The sequence below is a fragment of the Mobula birostris genome, chromosome 22 (assembly GCF_030028105.1).
Source record: "Mobula birostris isolate sMobBir1 chromosome 22, sMobBir1.hap1, whole genome shotgun sequence".
Lineage (NCBI taxonomy): Eukaryota > Metazoa > Chordata > Chondrichthyes > Myliobatiformes > Myliobatidae > Mobula > Mobula birostris.
Genome location: NC_092391.1, coordinates 12,032,604 through 12,056,775, shown reverse-complemented (window position 1 = coordinate 12,056,775; position 24,172 = coordinate 12,032,604). Strand labels below are relative to the sequence as shown.

The following is a 24,172-nucleotide window of genomic DNA, read 5'->3' as shown; positions in this document are numbered from 1 at the left end:
CCTGACGAAGGGTCTCTGCTGAAACATCGACTGTTTACTCTCTTCGATACATGCTGCCTGACCTGCTGAGTTCCTCTAGCATTTTGTGTGTGTGTGTTGCTTGGATTTCCAGCATCCACAGACTTTCTTGTGTTTGTGAAATGATGTAAATGACAGAACTTTCTCTAAACCCTCCCTTTCCATGTACCAGTCCAAACACCTTTAAACGATGTACCTGTCTCTGCCGCTAGCATGTCCTGTGGAAGCTTGTTCCATATAGCACACTTTGAGTGAAAAAGTTGCCTCTTAGGTCCCTTCTAAATCTTCCCCCACCCCTTACTTTATTCCTGTGTCCTCTACTTTTGGACACCTTCACCCTAGGAAAAGACTATCTCCAGACTGTATTTTTGGTATACAATTTTTATGAGTAATGTTTATTTTTGAAATTTAAAAAAATCTTGATTTACTCAGAAACTGACACAATTAGAGTCACAAAAAGATTGCTCTGGGATATCAAATTTATAATGCACCTGTCCTCAACCTATGCATATTGGGGTTTAAAACATAAGAGAGGGGAAGGGGGAACTAGAGAGTGTGATATAAGGAAAAGAAAGATAAGGATGGTGAAAGGAATGAAGGAGAGAAAGATGGGAAAGAAGTGTGCAGGAAGAAGCAATCTACAGAGGAGAGAGGGATGTAGGCAGTGGGGAAGAGGGTGAGGGAGAGAGGGAGAAAAAGGCAGAGAAACGTAGAGATTGAGAAAGGGAGAGCAAGGAGGCTAAAGGTAGAGATTGAGAAAGAGTGAGAAGAGAGAGAGAAAGCCAGTGGAAGAGAAAGGTAGAAATTGTGAGAGAGAGGGAGAGGAGAAATGGAGGGAGGGAAAGAGAGAGAAGGAGGAAAATAAGGGGTGAGAATTTATGAGAGAGAGAGAGGGAGAGAAAGCAAAACTCTGAGGCAATGAAAGTTAAAAAGAAAGAACAAGCTGAGAGAGACAGGGAGGCTGAAGGAAGAAAGAGAATAGAAAATGAGAGAAAGAGACTGAAAGATACTCACTCCTCTTCCGTATGGTTACTTTAAGTCACACAATGCATAGTGTGTTGCTAGCTCCAGATGCCAAATGGGTGTGAGAGTACTTATTCTAGGTTCAAATCTGTCTATTCAGCTGGCACCCATGGATTCCAAAAGGGTGAGTATAACTGGCAGCCCGTGCTTAGCGAACCATTTCGTGTTTCCTCCAACTGGGGGAAATACCAGATAACCTTCAAATTAGATTGATCTTAGAGTAGGTTTAAAGGTCAGCACAATATTGTGGGCTGAAGGGCCTGTACTGGGTTGTAGTGTGCTATGTCTATGTTGTCCCAGAATGGTCACGTTGTGGTCTAAACAAGGAGTGCAGACTGTCAAGCAATAAGAGCAACCACAGCTCAATCAACTCCTAATGTAACGAAGTCTCAAAAGGGATATCCCAAAGTTTATTTTGAGATTTTCAACCAATCAGCTTTGCAATGCTGCCTCGTCCAAAGTGCAGTGAAGATTGATCCTGGGGTGATGGCCAGAGACTTTCAGAGTTGGACTAATACAAGAAACTGGGTGATCTATAGTTGATGCCAGAATACATCTCTCTTTCTTATTTAGCCAAAGACTTAAATCACATCAAATCAATTGGGCTACACCCTTGCAAAATACCAGAGAGGTCTTTCAGATGAGCTGGTAAGTGTTTATTATTCTGCAGAGACATTTAAAAGCCACAGTGTGACTGTTTATGACAATGGGCTAATTTCCAAGGTTTTATTCTGACATTAACTGCTGAGTGACTTGGTCAACTATCGAAATTCAAACTGCAGTCTCAAGCAATCTGGTTGGCCCATAAACTGGTGAGAAGTAATTGGGTGCAGATGTCAACCAGAACTTCCAGTGTCAGTGTAGCTCAGAGGGGAGAACTCTCACCTCTTGAGTCCGAACGTTGTAAATTCAGTAGACTTGGGACAAGAAACTGGGCTAATGTTCCTGTGCAGCACTGAAGGATTGCTGAGCTGTTGCAGGCACCGTGTTTCAGATTAACTGGAATTGGCATTGGTTTGTTATTGTCACATCCACTATGATACAGTGTAAAATTTGTCTTGGACACTGTTCATACAAATCAGATCATTACACAGTGCACTGAGACAGAACAAGGTCAAACAACAGCAAGGCAGAATGAAGTGTAACAGCTACAGAGAAAGGGCACTGCAGGTGGATCATAACAAGGTAGATTGTGAGTTCAGGAGTCCAATTATAACATCAGGGAACCCTTCAACAGCCTTATGACGGCAGGGTAGAAGCTGTCGTTGACCGCGGTGGTACGTTTTCAGGCTTGTATAACTTCTGCCTGAATGGAGAGGGGGTGGGTGGGGCTTTTAGATTATGCTGACTGCTTTAGTGAAGTACCAAGAACAGTAGACAAGAGTCTCTGGAGGGGAGCCTGGTTTCCGTGAGGTGCTGAGCTGTCCGCAGTTTCTTGTGGTCACGCGCAGAACAGTTGCCATACAAGCCATAATGCATCCAGATAGGATGCTTTCTATGGTGCACAGATAACACTTAGTATGGTCTGATGGAGACGACAAATTCCCTTAGCCTTCTGAGGAGGTAGAGGCATTGGTGAGCTTTCTTGGCTATAATGTCTACATGTCTGGACATGAACAGACTATTGGTGAGTTTACCAGTCAAGTCCTCCCTCAGCGAAGCCCCTCTAGGTCATGGGTAGACAACTGCCACTTACATTTTAGGAGGAAAGCACGTATTGGCAGCTAGACCAGTGGGGTACGTCAACTTTCCCAACATCTGTCAGTCTCACACTTTCATGCAGCAATCACTCAACAGCTGCAGCACATGTGGGTTGGAATAAGCCTTCTCTGGTATAACAAAGGCTTCAACATTTCCAAGAACTCCTGAGCAAAAATCTTGGATTCTTGGACTAGAGATAAAAGCTGTTAGAGTCACTCCTCCTCTTGTCTTAAACCTATCCTTTGGACACCCCCATTAAAGAGGGAGGTTTCTCAGAACCTACTTTATCGAAGGCTGCTGTCATTTTAGAACAATGAACAGGTCAGCACAGTATACACCCTTCAGCCCACTATGTTGTGCTGATCAATAAAAACCGACTCCATCATCAATTTAACATTTCCCTCTACACAGTCCATAACTTCCATTTTTTTTTGCATTCAGTACAGGCCATTCGACCCATAATGATGTGCTGACCTTTTAACCTGCTCTAAGATTAATCTAACAGTTCCCTCCTCCATTGCTCACCATCTTTCTTTTATTCATGTTCTGATCTAAGAGTCTCTTGAATGCCCATAATGGATCTGCCTTTGCCACCACCCCCTGCAGTGCATTCCAGCCACCCGCCGCTCCCTGTGTGGAAAATAAATCTACTTTGGACATCGCGCCCCCCCCCCCCCGCCGCCAAATTTTCTTCCACTCACCTTAACTAATTTCCTGATGTCCTGACTTTGTAAGCTCTGATAGGTCCCCTTTAGCCTTCTGCTCTTATTATTAAACTTACATTTTTATAATTAATGCAAAGAAAAGGGCCATTAGGACTGTCACAGAGGTTGCTGAGCAAGCCTCTTGATGTCTATTGATCAGGAGGTGTGACCAATGGTTTAATGCTGCTCGGACATAAACCAGGGCCTGATCAACCCTGGATGAGAGTGTTTGACGTTTAAAGAGCCGAAACACCTGACGACCCCAGGTTACATCACTGATGATGTGTCCCAACGCATCCTAGATGTATCTCAGCATCAATGGTTAATGGTTAGTGACCCAGGTTGGTGACTGGGGTTGGAAGTACTTTACTGATATCGTCACATCACTAGCAGTGTTGATTTAACCCCTGGTGTCAGAGTATGCCTGCAAGTAAATTAATCTCAGGGTTGTATATGGTGACATATATGTACTTCGATCATAAATTTACTTCTCACCTCCTGACCGCCTCAACCTACACTGGTTTACTGTCCCCTCTGCCAACGACCTTCCCCCAGGGCTGATAGAAACTCAGTGTTGACTGTTTTCCCCTCCACAGGGGCTGTTTGACTGCTGAGTACTTCCACATTTGCTGTATACTGGGGTGATGAAGATTTTTGAGAGCTTATGCTCAAATTGGCGATGATCTATAAATTTCTCTCCAATACCACAGGAATTTCGAGCAGAGATGATCATTGATTAATAAATTAGTAACAATAATTATGGACATTTTTAAGGAAAAAGGTTGACTCCTTTGGCAAAGGCAATGTTAGCATTCATTTCAAGAATACAAAAGCAGGATGTAATATTGAGGCTTCAGAAGGCACTGGTGTAGCCTCACTTGGAGTATTGAGAGCAGTCTTGGGCCCCTTATCTAAAAAAGGATGAGCTGATATTGGAGAGGGTTCAAAGAAGGTTCACGAAAATGATTCAGGGATTGAAAAGCTTGTCTTATGAAAAGCATTTGAAGGCCCTCGGCCTGTATTCATTAGAATTCAGTAGAATGAGGGATGATCTCAATGAAACCTATCAAATGGTGAAAGGCCTTGATAGAGTGGATGTGGAGAAGTTGTTTCCTATGTTGGAGGAGTCGAATGGAGATGATGAGGAATTTCTTTAGCCAGAGAGTGGTGAATCTGTGGAATTCGTTGCCACAGGTGGCTGTGGAGGCCAAGTCAATGGATATATTAGAGGCAGAGGTTGATAGATTCTTGAGTAGTCAGGACATGAAGGGATACGGGGAGAAGGCAGGAGATTGGAAAATGATTCTGCCATGATGAAATGGCGGTGCAGACCCAAATGGCCTAATTCTGCTCCTATACCTCATGGTCTTAAGGTCCTGTTGTTTATTCACATGTATTCATTGTTTTTGTATTAATAAAAGTATTACAGAGACAGATTGAAATAAATGAAGCATTTTAGAAAACCTTTTCCAGGAGTATTAATATTAATCTTTTAAAACAACAATTGAAAAATAACAGTAATTTCTAAATAGTATTGTTACTGTAACCATTTACTATCAAATACTGTGTACACCATAATCTGCAAGGATTTGAAAACATATCATCTAACAATGTGGGTGAGGAGATTTACCAGGATACTGTCTGAATTACTGCCTGAATTTGAGTGAGCTAGGGCTTTTCTCCCTGGAGAGAAAGATGAGGGGTGACTTGATAGAAATGTTTAAGATGAAAAGAGGGACTGATAGACTGGACAGCCAGTGGCTTTTTCCCAGGGTGGAAATGGCTCGTTAAAGAGGGTATAATTTTAAAGAGATTGAAGGAAAGTAGAAGGAGAATGTCAGAGGATTTTTGTTTACAGCGAGACTGGTGGGAGCGTGGAACACGCTGCCGGGATAGTAGTAGAGGTAGATACTGTACATCAGGGACAAATAGAGGGTGATGCGGCAGGGAAGCGTTAAACTGGTTTTGGAGAAGGTTAAAAGGCCAGTACAACATGGTGGATCGAGGACCTGCACTGTGCTGTACTCTTCTGTGTAACGTGTTCTTGCAGCCATCTAGCTTGTGCAAAGCCGGTGTGAGATGCTTCACTGTTCTTGGGGTTGTAGAAAAACAATCGCAGCTTCATTAGGCAGTAAAGATCATCGTTGTGCATCTTTTCGTTATGGGTGGGGTTTAAAGAATTGAGGGGCGACACTGCATGCCACGCGAGAACTGCACGTGCCATCTTCGCCATGCTTGCCATACTTCTTCCCCACTCGAGAGTATAAATCCAGAGTAAAATGCTGTGGAACTCAGCAGGTCAGGCAGCATCTACGGAGGGGAATAAGCAGTTGACACTTCAGCGTGAGACCCTTCATCAGGAGTGGAAAGGAAGGGGAAAGAAGCCAGAATAAGAAGGTGGGACAGGAGTACAATTCCGAATTTGGCAGTTGATTGGTGAGGGGGTGGGTGGGGGAGGGGAGATAATGTAAGAAGCAGGGAGGTGATAGGTGGAAGAGATAGAGGGCTGAAGAAGGAGGAATCTGATTGGAGAGAACAGTGGACCAGGAGAGAAAGAATTGACTCTTTATTCCCCTGTAGATGTAGCCTGACCTACAGAGGTGATCCAGAATTTTGTGTGTGCGCTGCTCTCCACCCAGAGTGAGCTGCTTCATGAGGACACAGGGCAACTCGCTGTCCTGCGGGATGTCTGAACGATCTAAGCTGACTAAAGCCTGGGCATTGCTGCCTGGTGCCCCGGCCATACCCAGCAGCAGGGCTCCCGGAAGCATCCACTCACTTGTTTCCCAGGCTGTGGCTCTTCCTATGCCGGGGCACCGGAGGGGTGCTGAGGCCCCCCGAGAAGGAGGCATCAGGACACGTGGGTCTCCGGCTGTACCTCACTGACGCCGAAACCTCGGAGGGACCTGGAAGAGACAAGAAGGACTGTTTACACAAAAGGGGAGTGAAGGAGCTGACAGTAAAGCTAACTCTCAAGTCAGAACTCAAGCCCTTGAATTGAAATTTTTTTTAAGCAGAGTTGTACGTAGATGATTATCTCAAGCAACTGCATGGGCTCCCTCGACACAGGAAGACCAACTACCCTCTCACATTCCCTCTTTTTCCAAGGATCTTCACTGAGGGTCTCGGCCTGAAATGTCGACTGACATATGTCATAAAATGTGTTGTTTTGTGGCAGCAGTACTGTGCAATACATAAAATACACTAAAAATTACAATAGGAAGCACACATAGTGGCTACTTTATTCTGTACATCTGTACATTTGCTTGTTAATGCAAATATCTAATCAGCCAATCGTGTGGCAGCAACTCAACGCATAAAAGCATGCAGACATGTTCAAGAGGTTCAGTTGTTGTTCAGACCAAACATCAGAATGGGGATGGAACGTGATTTAAATGACTTTGACAGTGGGATAATTGTTGGTGCTAGATGAAGTGGTTTGAGTATCTCTGAAACTGCTGATCTCCTGGGATCTTCATGCACAACAGTCTCTGGAGTTTACAGGGAACGGTGTGAAAAACAGCAGCAGTCTTGTTAATGAGAGAGGTCAGAGGAGAATGGCCAGACTGGTTCAAGCTGAGAGGGGCGACAGTAACTGAAATTACCACACATTACAACAGCGGCTGGCTGAAAGACATCTCTGAATGCAGAACATGTCGAGCATTGAAGTGGATGGGCTACAGCAGCAGAAAGCTAAAAACATACACTCAGTGACCACTTTATTAGGTACAGGTGGTAACTAATGCAGTGGACACTAAGTGTATACACTGTAGAAAATAATGTTAAACAATAGCAAAAATAATGAGGAAGTGTCCATAGGTTCACAGACTTGTTTGGAAAAATGATGGTGGAAGGGAAGAAGCTGTTCCTAAAACATCAATGCAATTCACTGCACTGCCAATCTCCATTCCTTTCTTACCAACGTGAATTCAACATTCCTGCAGATGCAGAATTAGCAAGAAGCCCAGCTCAATTACCACAGGAAATGACAGGATTTTATTGCACTGTCTATCACTGTCAGCCTGGAAATATGTTTTTACATTGTAATACACTAAAATAACGTTAGGTCACCAGAAAACAATGCCAGCAGTTGTGGATTTCGTAAAGCTGACTAAACTGTTTCTTTACTTTGCGGCTACGTTTACCCTCACGGCCTAAAACTGCACCCTCTGCAGCCGTGGGAACTGATTGGCAGAGGCGAAGAAATGTAGAGAATTACTTCACCCTAGAGCAGCAATCTTGGCCCCGGAACTGTGTGGAATGCCCTTACACAGTGACTCTGTTTTCTAAAAGGGGAGCATCTCTCCCCAAATGCCCCTGAATCAGCGGTTTAGAGTCATAGAGGAATTCATCACAAAACGGTCCCTTTGGCCCAAGAAGACTCTTGCATGCACCCCTTGCACAATAAGACTCTTGATCCCACATTCCACCTCATCGTGGAATCTTATCATCTACTTGGCTTCTTTCCCCTTCCTTTCCAGTCCTGACGAAGGGTCCTGGCCTGAAAGGTTGGCCCTTTATCATGCTTCATAGATGCTGCCTGACCTGCCGAGTTCCCCCACATTTTGCGTGCGTTTCTCTGGATTTCCAGCGTCTGCAGAATCTTCTGTGCGTTTAGCAGCGCCTACCTGCACCACACTATCTCTGCAACTGTAACACTATATATACAGGTGCGGCGTGGTAGTTACACATTACAGCTCCAGCAGTGGAGTATCAGGGGTACAATTCCCGCCGCTGTCTGTAAGGAGCTTGTATGATCTCCCCTTGACTGCGTGGGTTTACACAGGGTGCTCTGCTTTCCTTCCACATTCCAAAGAAGTTCAGGCTAGTGTACGTAAGTTGTGGGCATGCCGTGCTAGCACTAGAAGCATGGCAACAGTTGCACACTGCCCCCAGCACATCCTTGGACTGTGTTGGCCCTTAACACATACATTTCACTGAACATTTCGATGTTCCAATGTACGTGTGCCAAAATAAAGCCGATCTTTATATTCTGCATTCTGTGTCGTTCGTTTGTTATGCGCTGTGTTGTATAACGTAGGCGATCATGGTCTTTTCCAGACCATGATTGTTCTTAGCAATTTTTTTCTACAGAAGTGGTTTGCCATTGCCTTCTTCTGGGCAGTGTCTTTACAGGACGGGTGACCCCAGCCATTATCAATACTCTTCAGAAATTGTCTGCCTGGTATCAGTGGTGGCATAACCAAGGCTTGCGATATGCATCAGCTGCTCATATGACCATCCACCACCTGCTCCCATGGCTTGCCGTAACCCTGATCGGGGGGCTGCACCTTGCCCAAGGGTGATCTACAGACTAGCAGAGGGAAGGGGTGCCTTACGCCTCCTTTGGTAGAGACAAATCTCCACACCGCCACCCTTGAATATGTATGCGTAACACAAACAAGATGCTGGAGGAACTCAGTGGGTCAGACAGTATCTATGGAGAGGAATAAACAGTCAACGTTTTGGGCTGAGACCTGGTGAAGGATCTCGGCCTGAAACGTTGCCTGTTTATTTATTTCCGTAGAAGTTGCCTGACCTGCTGAGCTCCTCCAGCATTTTGTGTGTGTAATTCTGACTTGGATGTGTAATTCTGTATTTATGATTTTAATTGTTTAATAGGGCAGAATAGGCCCTTCTGGCCTTTGAGATGTGCTGCCCTGCAACCCCCTGGTTTTTAGCCCCAGCCTTATCACAGGACAATTTACAATAATCAATTAACCTACCAAACAATACGTCTTTGGAATGTGGGAGGAGACTTGCACGCCAGGAGGAAATGCACACAGTTACAGGGAGAACATACAAACTCCTGACAGGCAGTGGCGGGAATTGAACCTGGGTCGCTGGTTCTGTAAAGTCTTGTGCTAACCTCCATGCTACTGTGGGCCCCATCTGCATTCTGTTATTATTTTTCCCTTCATACTAACTCGATGTATGGATGCTTTGGAATGGTCCTTCTGGATGGCATGCTGAAGGTTTTTCACAGTATCTCGGTATGTGACATTATTAAACCGATTAGTGATCTTCCCGTCCGTTGTTCTTAAGTACATCCCAGTATTAACTTAAAATAAATTATACATATCCTACACAATAAAAGTCATAAAGTGGCTTCACTATAACTAATACTGTTACAGGTACATACTGAGTGTATGTTCGATGATCTGTGCTCGGGGAAACAGTCTTTTATTATTCCCTGCCACCCTTAAGGATTTCTGCACCAAAACTCCCAGCTCCTCTCGACCCCAACACCATTTAAAATCATTCCACTTTATTGTCATTGCTTACGCACCCTGACTTCCTACCACCAGGTGATGTAAACACTGCTGTGCTGGATATTGAGGTCCTTTGATAAACTGTGGCCTGGTTCCTATGTTCCCACAGTTACAGTTCATTTGAAGTCTGCCCCTGCTGCTCCCAGCCTTCTTATTGACCTGTGTAGCCACTTTCAATGAACAGGGAACTGAAAGAAAGAGACATTTCCATTTTTTTTGTATGTAGGATAAAAGCATCAATCGTTGATGCCTCACTGACCTTAAACTGAGGAGGTTAGCTAATGGCAAACACATAGGTGTGAGGAATCGGCAGTTTCATCCCCACCAAAACAGTAGTAGGCATGTATTAGTGCCTGGACTTGATCTGGTTAACACATACACAGAAGGGAAGTTGAAAGTGAAACTAATCCATTAGGATGAATACTAAAAAAATTAATGGAGATGATTATCACCCAGAGATTTCATGGTTTCCATGACTGCCATGATGTGAATCTGTTCCCCTATTGCATAATATAAGCCTCAGCCCCATCCAATCATTGTCAAGGTTGCTCACCAACACAGGCTGCAAGTTGCCCAGGTAATACACACAAAGTGCCGGAGGAGCTCAGCAAGTCAGGCAGCATCTTTTGGGGGGGGGGGGAGAAAACAGTTGCCATTTCCTCTCAAGACCCCTCCTTTATCAAGACTGGAAAGGCAGGGGGAAGAGTGCAGAATAAGAAGGTGCGGGGGGGGGGGAATGAGTATGAACTGGCAGGTGATAGGTGAGACCCAGTGTGAGTGGGTGGGGGAGGGGGAATGAAGTAAGAAGCTGGCAGGTGATAGGTGGAGAAGGTAAAGGATTGAAGAAGAAGGAATCTGATAGGAGAGGAGAGCTGTCTGGGGATGTGAATAAGATCCTAAACCAGTTAAGTAGGTCGCATTGCTTGAGGTACTTTAACAAAAACGGTTTGGAGTTGACTAGAATTTCTTCTTCGCCCAGTCTTTCAGGCAGTGAGCTCCAGACAACTCATCGGCCTGTAGATGAAAATACAGTCCCTCATCTCTCTCTAATCCTGCTACAAATAACTTTAAACATAAGCCCTATGGTTTCTGAATGCCATGATCATGTCCTCCTGATTACTCTGTGTAGGCCTTTCATCATTTTATCCGGCTCAATCAAGACTCTGACCCAAATTCCACAATTCCAATGAAAACAACCGCAGTGTATTTAATCTTTCCACACTGCTATAATTTTCCAGTCCTGGCAGGGCCTCATAAACCTCATTTAGAACCTTCTAGAATATGATCCTATTCCAAGCAGGGTAATCCTTTTGCTTTTCACAGTAAATAAAGTTGTCATGTAGGAAACACAGCAGCCAACTTTTAGATGGAAAATTCCCATAAGCAGCAAGGCAGAAATCAGATGCTGATCGAGGGACAGATGTTACCCACCGGAAAGATTCCTCGCCTTCCTCTAAGTTACTGGTCTGGGGGATCTTTCGCATCCACCAAGCCATTTGATCGGGATAGTAGGCCCACTAATGCTTCAGTCCCGCAACAATTCGGTACAGAACCAGACTGGGTAATGTACTGCAGTGTCTTGTATTATGGGTCTTAAATCCACATCTCACAGTTTCCGAGGCCAGTAAGCAATTGAATCAATTGGATGGAGAAGCTTTCTTTCAGCAAGAACAAGGCTGTAATATTTTCAAGGTTCTAAGTAAATTTATTATCGAAGTACACATATGCTACCTTGAGATTCATTTTCTTGCAGATATTCACCGTAGAACAAAGAAGTATAATGGAGGAATTGAAAAACTACAAAGACTGACAAGCAACCAATATGCAAAAGAAGATAAACTTTACAAATTTTAAAAAAGTAATAATAAATAAATTAATTAATAATACTGAGAATATGAGTTGTAGAGTCTTGAAAGTGAGCCAATCGTTTGTGTTCAGTGTTGAGGTGAGTGAAGTTATCCACGCTGTTTTAGGAAGATGTATCTAAGATATCTTATGTATTTATATTTATTATATATTTTATTATTGTGTTCTTTATCTTATCATGCTGCATCGGATCTGGAGTAACAATTATTTCATCCTCCTTTACACTTGTGTGCTGGAACTGGCATTAAACAATCTTGAACCTTGACATCTGCAGGGTATGTAATAGCTCTGAAGGGTAATTCACTGTGAAAAGAAAATTACTCAATGGGTAATTTTCCGAATCAAAAACAGATTTATTATCACAGACATATGTCAAGAAGTTTGTTGTTTTATGGCAGCAATACAGTGCATGAGAGAAAAATTACTGTACATTACAATAAATACTGTAAATCGTGCAAAAGTGGAATATTGTTCATGGGTTCAGGAACCGTTCAGGAATCTGATGGTGGCGGGGGTGGGGGGTGGTAATTGCTCCTAAAACATTGAGTGTGGGTCTTCAGGCTTCCGTACCTTCTCCCTGATGGTAGCAATGAGGATGTGCCCTGGATGGTGAGCATCCTTGATTTCAGCACCATCTTTTGAAGATACCCTCAGTAGTGCGGTGGGGGTGGGGGTGGGGGGTGGTGGTTGTGTATGTGATGGAGCTGGCTGAATCTACAATTCTTCAGCCTCTTTTCATCTGATGTTTTGGAGCCTCCATACTAGATTGTGATGCAGCAAATCAGAATGTGCTCTCCATGGTACATCTACATACACCGTCTCCTCAGACTCCTAATGAAACACAGCCTGCCCTCTTCATAATTGCATCACTATGTTGGGCCCACAATAGATCTTCAGAGATGCTGGCACCCAGGAACTTGAAACTGCTCCCCCTTTCAATCGCTGACCTGTCGACTGGGACTGGGGTCTGTTTTCCTGATTTATCCTTCCTGAAATCCACAATAAGTTCCTTGGTCTTGCTGACTGAGTGCAAGATTGGTGTTGTGACACCACTCAACCAGCTGATCTAGTTCACTCCTGTATGCCTCCTGGCCGCCATTATAATAGCTGTGTCACCGGCAAATTTATAGATGGTGTCTGAGCTGTGCCTAGCCACACAGTCACAGGTGTAGATACAGTGGAGCAGTGGGATAATCATGCACCTTTGAGGTGAACCTGTACCTGCTGCAACAAAAGAACTAACTTTACAACATATATCAGTGATAATAAACCTGATTCTGGACAAGAATGACAAAAAACACTCAAAGGACTGGATGTTACTCAGCTCACACTGTGGTAATTAAAACAAAGACAAAGTGAGATGGGGAAGAGACATAAGAAATTAACCCTTGTGATCAGTACTGGGCTCCTTATCTAAGAAAGGATGTGCTGGCATTGGAGAGGGCCCAGAGGAAGTTCATGAGAATGATCCTGGGAATGAAAGGGTTAATGTATGAGGAGCATTTGATGGTTCTGGCCCTGTGCTCACTGGAGTTTAGAAGAATGAACAGGTAGCAAATCTCACTGAAACGTACTGAATATTGAAAGACCCGGAATAGAGTGGACATGGAAAGGATGTGGTGGGGGAGTCGAGGACCAGAGAGCACAGCCTCAGAATAGAGGGACGTCCATTTAGAACAGAGGTGAGGAGGAATTTCTTCAGCCAGAGGGTGGTGAATTTGTGGAATTCTTTGCCACAGACAGAGGTGGAGGCCAAGTCATTGGGTATATTTAAGGTAGAGGTTGAATGGTTCTTGATTTGTAAGGGTGTCAAAGGTTATGGGGTGAAGGCAGGAGAATGAAGTTGAGAGGGATTGATGGAATGGCGGAGCAGACTTGATGGGCCGAATGGCCTGATTCTGCTCATATTGTTGGCAACAGTCATGGAATTGGGGAAGTGTTGAGATAACGTGGGACCTGTGTAACTTTGATCATCATGGTTCCACTGATCACTGACCTGTTTCTTACACCCAGCAAAGTTGGAAAAAACATCAATGGAGGAGTCAGCAGCAAATAAAGTTAATGTTTGGTGCTCTATCTTGAAAAAGACAAAAGAAACTGGTTGGAAATGGCCAGTCCTGAGGAGTTAGCACTGGTGGGTAGACTCTTGCAGGAGGAAATCTTCAGGAAGATGTGCATTGAACTCCCAATTAACCAATAATGGGCCAAAGTTTTACCCAGCATGCTCTGAGAAACCAATGCACCTTTTTAAGGCAACTCTTTAAAAAAAAACACAAGCTACAAGTTGTTGAATGTCACAAAAAATGTAATTATCATTTCACAATCAAGATTAATCCGAGCATAACAATTTATAGCTTTCTCCACCGTCTAACTATCCGGGGAATTTCAGTACACAGCAGAAATTGATTCTTTACAATTGTTGAATGGTTTTGGTTTTTGTTACATGCCACAACCTGACCAACACAATACAACAAATTCCTAACATATGGAAGCGTGTGCTCAGTGGCGCCTTTATTAGGTGCACATGTGCACTTGCTTGTTAATACAAAGATCTATGCCAATCATATTGCAGCAACTCAAGATTCAAAGACTCAAAGTGCGGTTATTATCAATGAATGTATAAGTTATACAACCTTGAGATTTGTTTGATTCCAGGTAGCAAGAAACCCGAAAGAACCCAATTAAAGGAAAAAATAAAAATAAATAAAAAGGAAAGACCAACACCCGATACCCAAGAGAAAGGGGAAAAAAATCACAAATTACCAGCATACGTTGTGAAATTCGTTAACAGTGGCAGCAGTGCAATGCGATACAAGATAAATGTAGAAAAACATTCAATTCAGTAAGTATGTGTATGTATATTAAATCATTAATTTAAATATAGTGTAACAACGGAAAAAAAAGTGAAGTGGTGTTCATGGGTTCATTTAGGAGTCAGATGGCAGAGGGCAAGAAGCTGTTCCTGAATTGCTGAGTGTGTGCCTTCAGGCTTCTGTACCTCCTTCCCGATGGTAACAATGAGAAGAGGGTGATGGGGGTCCTTAATAATGGACACCACCTGTTTGAGTCACCGCTCCTTGAAGATATAGAGGCTAGTACCCATGATGGAGCTGACTAGTTTTACAACTCTCTGTAGCTTCTTACAATCCAATTAACCTACTAACTCGTATGTCTTTGGAATGTGGGAGGAAATTGGAGCATCCGGAGGAAGCCCACGCAATCACGGAGTTTTCTTTCCCGTCATTATTACAGGGTCAGAAAGGATTGTGTGTGAAAGGTGTGAAAAATATTTCAAACTTCTTGCAGACCGTGGTGGGAATTGATCCTAAATCACTGCTGCTGCGATGGCATTATGCTAACAGCTACATTACTGTGCTGCCCAATATACCAGAGAACAGATCTATTAATCAAATACATGAGTAAAAGGACCAGGGTTACTATTACTGCTATTTCAGAATCGGTGTGATTGGCCATTTGTTTGTGCTCTGGGATGTTTGGGCAAATTATATTATTAATGCACTAAATTTTAATACAGGGTACATTGTGAGCAGACAGGCTGGCAGACACAGAAGTATGCTGGCAGAAATGGTTTCTTTCCCTTCATTATTAAAGATTCAGGAAGGATTGTGCACGAGAGATGTGAGAAAATACTAGCCTGCAGGTTAAGGAAACCACTGTGAGTTGAGTAACACACAGCAAAAGAACTGGAATAAAACTCCCAATGGAACCACAAAATACAGGCGCCAGCAAATTGGAGTTTCTGTTTTCCTTCATTTCTCCGTGTGGCTTATATACACAGCCAGGTGTTTTATTTGTGATGCCCCCAACACTAACACCTTATCTTTTTGACACATTATACTCTGGAACCCTTGTGTGCTACTTGTTTTCAATCTGCCCAAAATATTTTACCACATGACATAAGCAGGGTCCAACTGTTACTAACTGAAGTTATTGGATTCAATAAGCCACAAAGTCATAATCTTTCTAAGGAAGCTTGGATGCCATTGATGTTAGCCCAACTTTGATTGACCTTGAATAACCTACACTCAGTCGCCACTTTATTAGGTACACCTGCTCCTGAATGCAAATATCTAATCAGCCAATCACATGGCAGCTGCTCAATGCATAAAAGCATGCAGACATGGTCAAGAGGTTCAGTTGTTGTTCAGACCAAACATCAGAATGGGGAAGAAATGTGATCTAAGTGACTTTGAGTGTGGAATAATTGTTGGTGCCAGATGGGGGTGGTTTGAGTATCTCAGAAACTGCTGATCTCCTGGGATATTCACTCAACAGTCTCGAGAGTTTACAGAGAATGGTGCAAAAAACAAAAACAAAAATAAGTCCAATGAGTGTCAGTTCTGTGGGTGAAAACACCTTGAGAATGAGAGAGGTCAGAGGAGAATGGCCAGACTGGTTGAAGCTGACAGGAAGGTGACAGGAACTCAAATAACCACAAGTCACAAACAGTGGTGTGCAGAAGAACATCTCTGAATGCACAACCTGTTGAAACTTGCAGTTGATGGGGTATAGCAGCAGCAGGAGACCATGAACATTCACTCAGTGGCCACCCTATTGGATACCAATATGTTACTTATGCCCCACTCCCTCCCCTTCCCCAACTCTCACTCGTTGGATTCCTGTGTTGAAGAGGCACAGGTGTAGGCAGGGCCGAGTGAACTAGCCTTGCACTCAATGGTAAGATCATGCAACGCTGACGTCCCATCCCCCAGAAAGCCCCAGCTATTAGAGTAACACACCAAAATACTGGAGAATTCATCAGGGCAAGCAGCAGCTGTGGAGAAGAAAAAAGAGTCAAAGATTTGGGATGAAACTTTCCATCAGGACGGAAAGGAAGGGAGAGGAAGCCAGGATAAGAAAGTGGGGGGGGGGGGGGGTATAGAGTACAAGATGGAAGGTAACAAGTGAGACCATATGAGGGAGAAGGTGGGTGGGTGGGGGAGGGGGATGATGGGGAAGCTTGTTGGATGGGGGAGGGGATGATGGGGAAGCTTGTTGGATGGGGGAGGGGATGATGGGGAAGCTTGTTGGATGGGGAGGGGGGATTGATGGGGAAGCTTGTTGGATGGGGAAGCTTGTTGGATGGGGGAGGGGATGATGGGGAAGCTTGTTGGATGGGGGAGGGGATGATGGGGAAGCTTGTTGGATGGGGGAGGGGGGCTGATGGGGAAGCTTGTTGTATGGGGAGGGGATGATGCGGAAGCTTGTTGGATGGGGGAGGGGATTATGGGAGAAGCTTGTTGGATGGGGGAGGGATTGATGGGGAAGCTTGTTGGATGGGGGAGGGGATTATGGGGGAAGCTTGTTGGATGGGGAAGCTTGTTGGATGGGGAGGGGATGATGGGGAAGCTTGTTGGATGGGGGAGGGGGATGATGGGGAAGCTTGTTGGATGGGGGAGGGGGATGATGGGGAAGCTTGTTGGATGGGGGAGGGGGATGATGGGGAAGCTTGTTGGATGGGGGAGGGGATTATGGGAGAAGCTCGTTGGATGGGGAGGGGATGATGGGGAAGCTAGGATGGAAATGGGGATGAAGGGAGAAGCTTGTTGGATGGGGAGGGGATGATGGGGAAGCTTGTTGAATGGGGAGGGGGATGATGGGGAAGCTTATTGGATGGGGGAAGGGATGATGGAGATGCTTGTTGGATGGGGAGGGAGGATGATGGAGAAGCTTGTTGGATGGGGAGGGGGGATGATGGGGAAGCTTGTTGGATGGGGAGGCGGATGATGGGGAAGCTTGTTGGATGGGGGAGGGAGGATGATGGAGAAGCTTGTTGGATAGGGGAGGGGATGAAGGGAGAAGCTTGTTGGGTGGGGGAGGGGGGATGATGGGGAAGCTTGTTGGATGGGGGAGGGGGATGATGGGGAGGCTTGTTGGATGGGGAGGGGATGATGGGGAAGCTTGTTGGATCGGGAGGGGGGATGATGGGGAAGCTTGTTGGATGGGGGAGGGGATGATGGGGAAGCTTGTTGGATGGGGGAGGGGGATGATGGGGAAGCTTGTTGGATGGGGGAGGGGGATGATGGGGAAGCTTGTTGGATGGGGGAGGGGGATGATGGGGAAGCTTGTTGGATGGGGGAGGGGATTATGGGAGAAGCTCGTTGGATGGGGGAGGGGATGATGGGGAAGCTAGGATGGAAATGGGGATGAAGGGAGAAGCTTGTTGGATGGGGAGGGGATGATGGGGAAGCTTGTTGAATGGGGAGGGGGATGATGGGGAAGCTTATTGGATGGGGGAAGGGATGATGGAGATGCTTGTTGGATGGGGAGGGAGGATGATGGAGAAGCTTGTTGGATGGGGGAGGGGGGATGATGGGGAAGCTTGTTGGATGGGGAGGCGGATGATGGGGAAGCTTGTTGGATGGGGGAGGGAGGATGATGGAGAAGCTTGTTGGATAGGGGAGGGGATGAAGGGAGAAGCTTGTTGGGTGGGGGAGGGGGGATGATGGGGAAGCTTGTTGGATGGGGGAGGGGGATGATGGGGAAGCTTGTTGGATGGGGAGGGGATGATGGGGAAGCTTGTTGGATCGGGAGGGGGGATGATGGGGAAGCTTGTTGGATGGGGGAGGGGATGATGCGGAAGCTTGTTGGATGGGGGAGGGGATTATGGGAGAAGCTTGTTGGATGGGGAGGGGATGATGGGGAAGCTTGTTGGATCGGGAGGGGGGATGATGGGGAAGCTTGTTGGATGGGGGAGGGGGTGAAGGGAGAAGCTTGTTGGATGGGGGAGGGGGGATGATGGGGAAGCTTGTTGGATGGGGAGGGGGATGATGGGGAAGCTTATTGGATGGGGGAAGGGATGATGGGGAAGCTTGTTGGATGGGGAGGGGATGATGGGGAAATTTGTTGGATGGGGGAGGGCGATGATGGGGAAGCTTGTTGGATGGGGAGGGGATGATGGAGAAGCTTATTGGATGGGGGAGGGGGTGATGGAGAAGTTTGTTGGATGGGGAGGGGGGATGATGGGGAAGCTTGTTGGGTGGGGAGGGGGGATGATGGAGAAGCTTGTTGGATGGGGAGGGGATGATGGGGAAGCTTGTTGGATGGGGCAGGGGGGATGATGGGGAAGCTTGTTGGATGGGGGAGGGGGATGATGGGGAAGCTTGTTGGGTGGGGGAGGGGGGATGATGGGGAAGCTTGTTGGATGGGGGAGGGGGATGATGGGGAAGCTTGTTGGATGGGGAGGGGATGATGGGGAAGCTTGTTGGATCGGGAGGGGGGATGATGGGGAAGCTTGTTGGATGGGGGAGGGGATGATGAGGAAGCTTGTTGGATGGGGGAGGGGATTATGGGAGAAGCTCGTTGGATGGGGGAGGGGATGATGGGGAAGCTAGGATGGATATGGGGATGAAGGGAGAAGCTTGTTGGATGGGGAGGGGATGATGGGGAAGCTTGTTGGATGGGGAGGGGGGATGATGGGGAAGCTTGTTGGATGGAGAGGGGATGATGGGGAAGCTTGTTGGATGTGGAGGGGGGATTGATGGGGAAGCTTGTTGGATGGGGAGGGGGTGATGGGGAAGCATATTGGATGGGGGAGGGGATGATGGGGAAGCTTGTTGGATGGGGAGGGGATGATGGGGAAGCTTGTTGGATGGGGGAGGGGATGATGGGGAAGCTTGTTGGATGGGGAGGGGGGATTGATGGGGAAGCTTGTTGGATGGGGAGGGGATGATGGGGAAGCTTGTTGGATGGGGGAGGGGGTGAAGGGAGAAGCTTGTTGGATGGGGGAGGGGGGATGATGGGGAAGCTTGTTGGATGGGGAGGGGGATGATGGGGAAGCTTATTGGATGGGGGAAGGGATGATGGGGAAGCTTGTTGGATGGGGAGGGGATGATGGGGAAATTTGTTGGATGGGGGAGGGCGATGATGGGGAAGCTTGTTGGATGGGGAGGGGATGATGGAGAAGCTTATTGGATGGGGGAGGGGGTGATGGAGAAGTTTGTTGGATGGGGAGGGGGGATGATGGGGAAGCTTGTTGGGTGGGGAGGGGGGATGATGGAGAAGCTTGTTGGATGGGGAGGGGATGATGGGGAAGCTTGTTGGATGGGTCAGGGGGGATGATGGGGAAGCTTGTTGGATGGGGGAGGGGGATGATGGGGAAGCTTGTTGGATGGAGGAGGGGTTGATGGGGAAGCTTGTTGGATGGGGAGGGACTGATGGGGAAGCTTGTTGGATGGGGAGGGGATGATGGGGAAGCTTGTTGGATGGGGGAGGGGCTGATGGGGAAGCTTGTTGGATGGGGAAGGGATGATGGGGAAGCTTGTTGGATGGGGAGGGGATGATGGGAAATTTGTTGGATGGGGAGGGGGATGATGGGGAAGCTTGTTGGATGGGGGAGGGGATGATGGAGAAGCTTATTGGATGGGGGAGGGGGTGATGGAGAAGCTTGTTGGATGGGGAGGGGATGATGGGGAAGTTTGTTGGATGGGGGAGGGGGGATGATGGGGAAGCTTGTTGGGTGGGGAGGGGGGATGATGGAGAAGCTTGTTGGATGGGGAGGGGATGATGGGGAAGTTTGTTGGATGGGGCATGGGGGAAGTTTGTTGGATGGGGCATGGGAGATGATGGGGAAGTTTGTTGGATGGGGAGGGGGGATGATGGGGAAGCTTGTTGGATGGGGGAGGGGCTGATGGGGAAGCTTGTTGGATGGGGAGGGGATGAAGGGAGAAGCTTGTTGGATGGGGGAGGGGATGATGGGGAAGTTTGTTGGATGGGGGAGGGGCTGATGGGGAAGCTTGTTGGATGGGGAGGGGATGAAGGGAGAAGCTTGTTGGATGGGGGAGGGGATGATGGGGAAGCTTGTTGGATGGGGAGGGGATGAAGGGAGAAGCTTGTTGGATGGGGAGGGGGATGATGGGGGGAGGGCATGAAGGGAGAAGCTTGTTGGATGGGGAGGGGGATGATGGGGGGAGGGCATGAAGGGAGAAGCTTGTTGGATGGGGAGGGGGATGATGGGGGGAGGGCATGAAGGGAGAAGCTTGTTGGATGGGGAGGGGGATGAAAGGAGAAGTTTGTTGGATGGGGAGGGGTATGAAGGGAGAAGCTTGTCGGATGGGGGAGGGGTATGAAGGGAGAAGCTTGTTGGATGGGGGAATGGGAGATTGAAGTGAGAAGTTGGGAGATGATAGGTAGAATAGATAAAGGGTTGAAAGAAGGGATTGGATAGGAGAGGAGAGTGGACCATGGGATAAAGGAAAGGAGGAGGGGCACGTGAGAGAGGTGATGGACTGGTGAGAGGTATAGAAGAGGTAAAAGAGGATCCAAAATGAAGAATGGAGATATTCTGACATTGTCTTCTGGAGTGATAGGGTGATGTAACAAGGAAACCGGCCCTTTAGCTCACTGAGTCCATGCCAACCATCAACCACCCATTTGCACAAGTCCCACATTTTATTCTCCGCTTTCCCTCAACTCCCTCAAGATCCTATCCTTCACCCACTCACCCGGGACAATTTACAACGGCCAATTAAACTACCAGCTGCCAGGCCCTTGTGTTGTGGGAAGGAAGTGGAGCACCAGAGGGTTTTATATCATCGATGAACATCAGCTGCAGCATTTTTCAGATGAACTGAAGTAGGTTAACAGTCAAAACTATCATCGTTGTCAGGAGCACAACCAATACTGTCAGGAGAGGCACATTAGAATACAGCAGCTTGTGGAAAGGTTGACCCTAGGAAAGTACAGTGGGCAGGGTGAGCAGGGAGAACAAGCGAACTCCAGTTAGACAGCTCCTGAGGCCAGGACTGAACCGGGATCTCCAGTGCTCTTATTGTCCTAGATGAACCTTAAGCAATCACGAAGCAATCTTAAAATCCCCCAGGCACCTCTAAATGTCAGAGATGTTTAATGTGTATAAACTAAGGTAAGTTTTTACCAGGAGCGTCTATTGGCTGTACCCCCGTGCTGCTGCTGATACAATCTATCTTCCTTTATAGTTGTTAAACATCTCTGACATTCAGAGGCACCCAGTGGAGATTAGGACTGCTTCAAGTCCATCAAGTAAATTGAAACTGATTTTAAAATGTAAAGTGAATTTAAAACACCTTGACAGATACTCAGACTGAAGCAAATTGAAGTGAAGTAACTGTACGTAAAGTATTAAAACATCTGCTGGAGGATCTCAGTGGGATAAGGAGGATAGGAGGATCTGTGGATGCAAAGGAATTGTTGATGTTTTGGTTAGAAACCCTGCAGCAGGATTTGGAGTGGGAGTGGTGGGGGGGGGGAATAATCTATTACTGTTGTCGCTGCACTGACTGTAAACACTTTAATAAGCTTCTCCCCACTACCACCAGCATCTATTGCCCACTCTGGCCTTTTACATCTCCTTACCTGTCCATCACTTCATCTGGGTCCCTTTCTCCTCTGGTCCACTCTCCTCTCCTATCAGATTCCTTCTTCTCCAGACCTTTATCTTTCCCACCCACTTGGCTTCACCTATCACCTTCCAGCTATCCTCCTTCACCCTCGCCCCCACCCCGCCATCTCTTTATACTGGCAACCTCCTCTTTCCTTGTCAGTCCTGAAAAAGTGTCTAGGCGAGAAACGTCTGACCTGCCGAGTTCCTCCAGCATTTTGTGTGGGCAACTTTTTATAAGGTTAGTTATATTGTAAATACATGCTAGTATTTATGCACATTTTTCTCCCCATCTGTAATTTAACCTCTAACTTTACTTATTATATAATTCTTTATTCTTTATAGCTCCTGGCATGGACAGCTCACTGAGGGGTTCTTAAAAGAAATCTTCATTTACCAGAATGGTGTTTGGGATAACAAGAAAAATCTGTAGCCAGGCCAATGCAGGCTTATAATGAATTATCTCTAATAATTATATATTATCTCTAATAATTATATAACTGTTGAATATTGTTGTTTTTGTTGCATGTCTCACCAATGCACCACAGAAAATTCCTGATACATGTAAATATACAGTGCCTATAAAAAGTATTCACCCCCCCCCCTTTGAAAGTTTTCATGTTTTATTGTTTTACAACACTGAATCGCAGCGGATTTAATTTGGCTTTTTTGACATTGAACAGAAAAAGGCTCTTTCATGTCTAAGTGAAAATATCTCCACAAAGTGATCTAAATTAATTACAAATATAAATCATTAAGTAAGTGAGTCGTCCCTCTTCCCTCCGGGAGAAGGCTCACGAGCTTGAAGACTTCTACGGCCAGGTTTGGGAACAGCTTCTTTCCAACTGTGATAAGACTGCTGAACGGATCCTGACCTGGATCTGGGCTGTACCCTCCAAATATCCAGACCTGCCTCTCGGTTTTTTTGCATTACTTTACTTCCCATTTTTCTATTTTCTATTTATGATTTATAATTTAAATTTTTAATATTTGCTAATTTTAACTATTTTTAGTATTTAATATTTGTAATCCAGGGAGCGGGAAGCGCAGAATCAAATATCGCTGTGATGATTGTACGTTCTAGTATCAATTGTTTGGCGACAACAAAGTATGAAGTATAAAAGTATTCACCTCCTTCAAGTCAGTATTTAGTAGATGCATCTTTGGCAGCAATTACAGCCTTGAGTCTGTGTGGATAGGTCTCTATCAGCTTTGCACATCTGGACACTGCAATTTTTCCCCATTCTTCTTTACAAAACTGCTCAAGCCCTGTCAGATTGCATGGGGATCATGAGTGAACAGCCCTTTTCAAGTCCAGCCACAAATTCTCAATTGGCTTGAGGTCTGGACTCTGACATGGCCACTCCAGGACATTAACTTTGTTGTTTTTAAGCCATTCCTGTGTAGCTTTGGCTTTATGTTTGGGATCCTTGTCTTACCGGAAAACAAATCTTCTCCCAAGCAGTTTTCTTGCAGACTGCATCAGGTTTTCCTCCAGAATTTCCCTGAATTTTGCTGCATTCATTTTACCCTCTACCTTCAAGAGCCTTCCAGGTCCTGCTGCAGTGAAGCATCCCCACAGCATGATGCAACCACCACCATGCTTCATCATGTGTTTTTGATGATGTGTGGCGTTTGGTTTACACCAAACATAGCACTTAGTCTGATGGACAAAAAGCTCAATGATAGGATTTCATCCCGAAACATGAATGGTTTCTTTTGCCTGCCCTCTGAATTCCTCCAGCATATTGTCTGTTGCTCTGGAATCCACCATCTGCAGTCTCTTGCGTCTGTATTTTACACAAGACACATTGAGGCCGAGGTTTCCATTTCAGATAAAAAGGACACTCCAATTGCAAACCCTGCTTCTTGCACATTATCCATGCCTCTCTCTGTGTAAAGCATCAAAATCAGGCTGGGAGAAGGGTGACACAGTTAACACGGAGTCGCTATTGTCCTTGTATTCCAATACAGACAGCTGCCATCTCAACACTAACTGGAGTTTTTTCAAAGCCTAACAACTGTAGAAGTGCACATGAGCAAAAATCCATGCATATTTGGTGCTGCACCAACTGGTTAAAAGGGAAGAATGCATTTCTGCCTTACTGTTGTATAATGTGCACGACACCAAGATGCCTGCACACACACAGGCCCATGTATCCACTGAACGAACACACACACACACACACATTATTATACAAGGAGTGCAC

At 46.0% G+C, this 24,172-nt stretch overlaps 1 protein-coding gene across 6 annotated transcripts in view; it reads right to left on the bottom strand.

The window, feature by feature from the left end:
- Positions 1-24,172, bottom strand: part of ralgps1 (Ral GEF with PH domain and SH3 binding motif 1) — a 761,372-nt gene that overhangs the window by 73,472 nt on the left and 663,728 nt on the right. For all 6 annotated transcript variants that reach the window (XM_072240007.1, XM_072240011.1, XM_072240013.1 and 3 more), the window contains one exon: positions 6,226-6,352. In XM_072240007.1, coding sequence (XP_072096108.1) covers positions 6,226-6,352 — 127 coding nt within the window. The remainder of the gene's footprint in view (positions 1-6,225; positions 6,353-24,172) is intronic.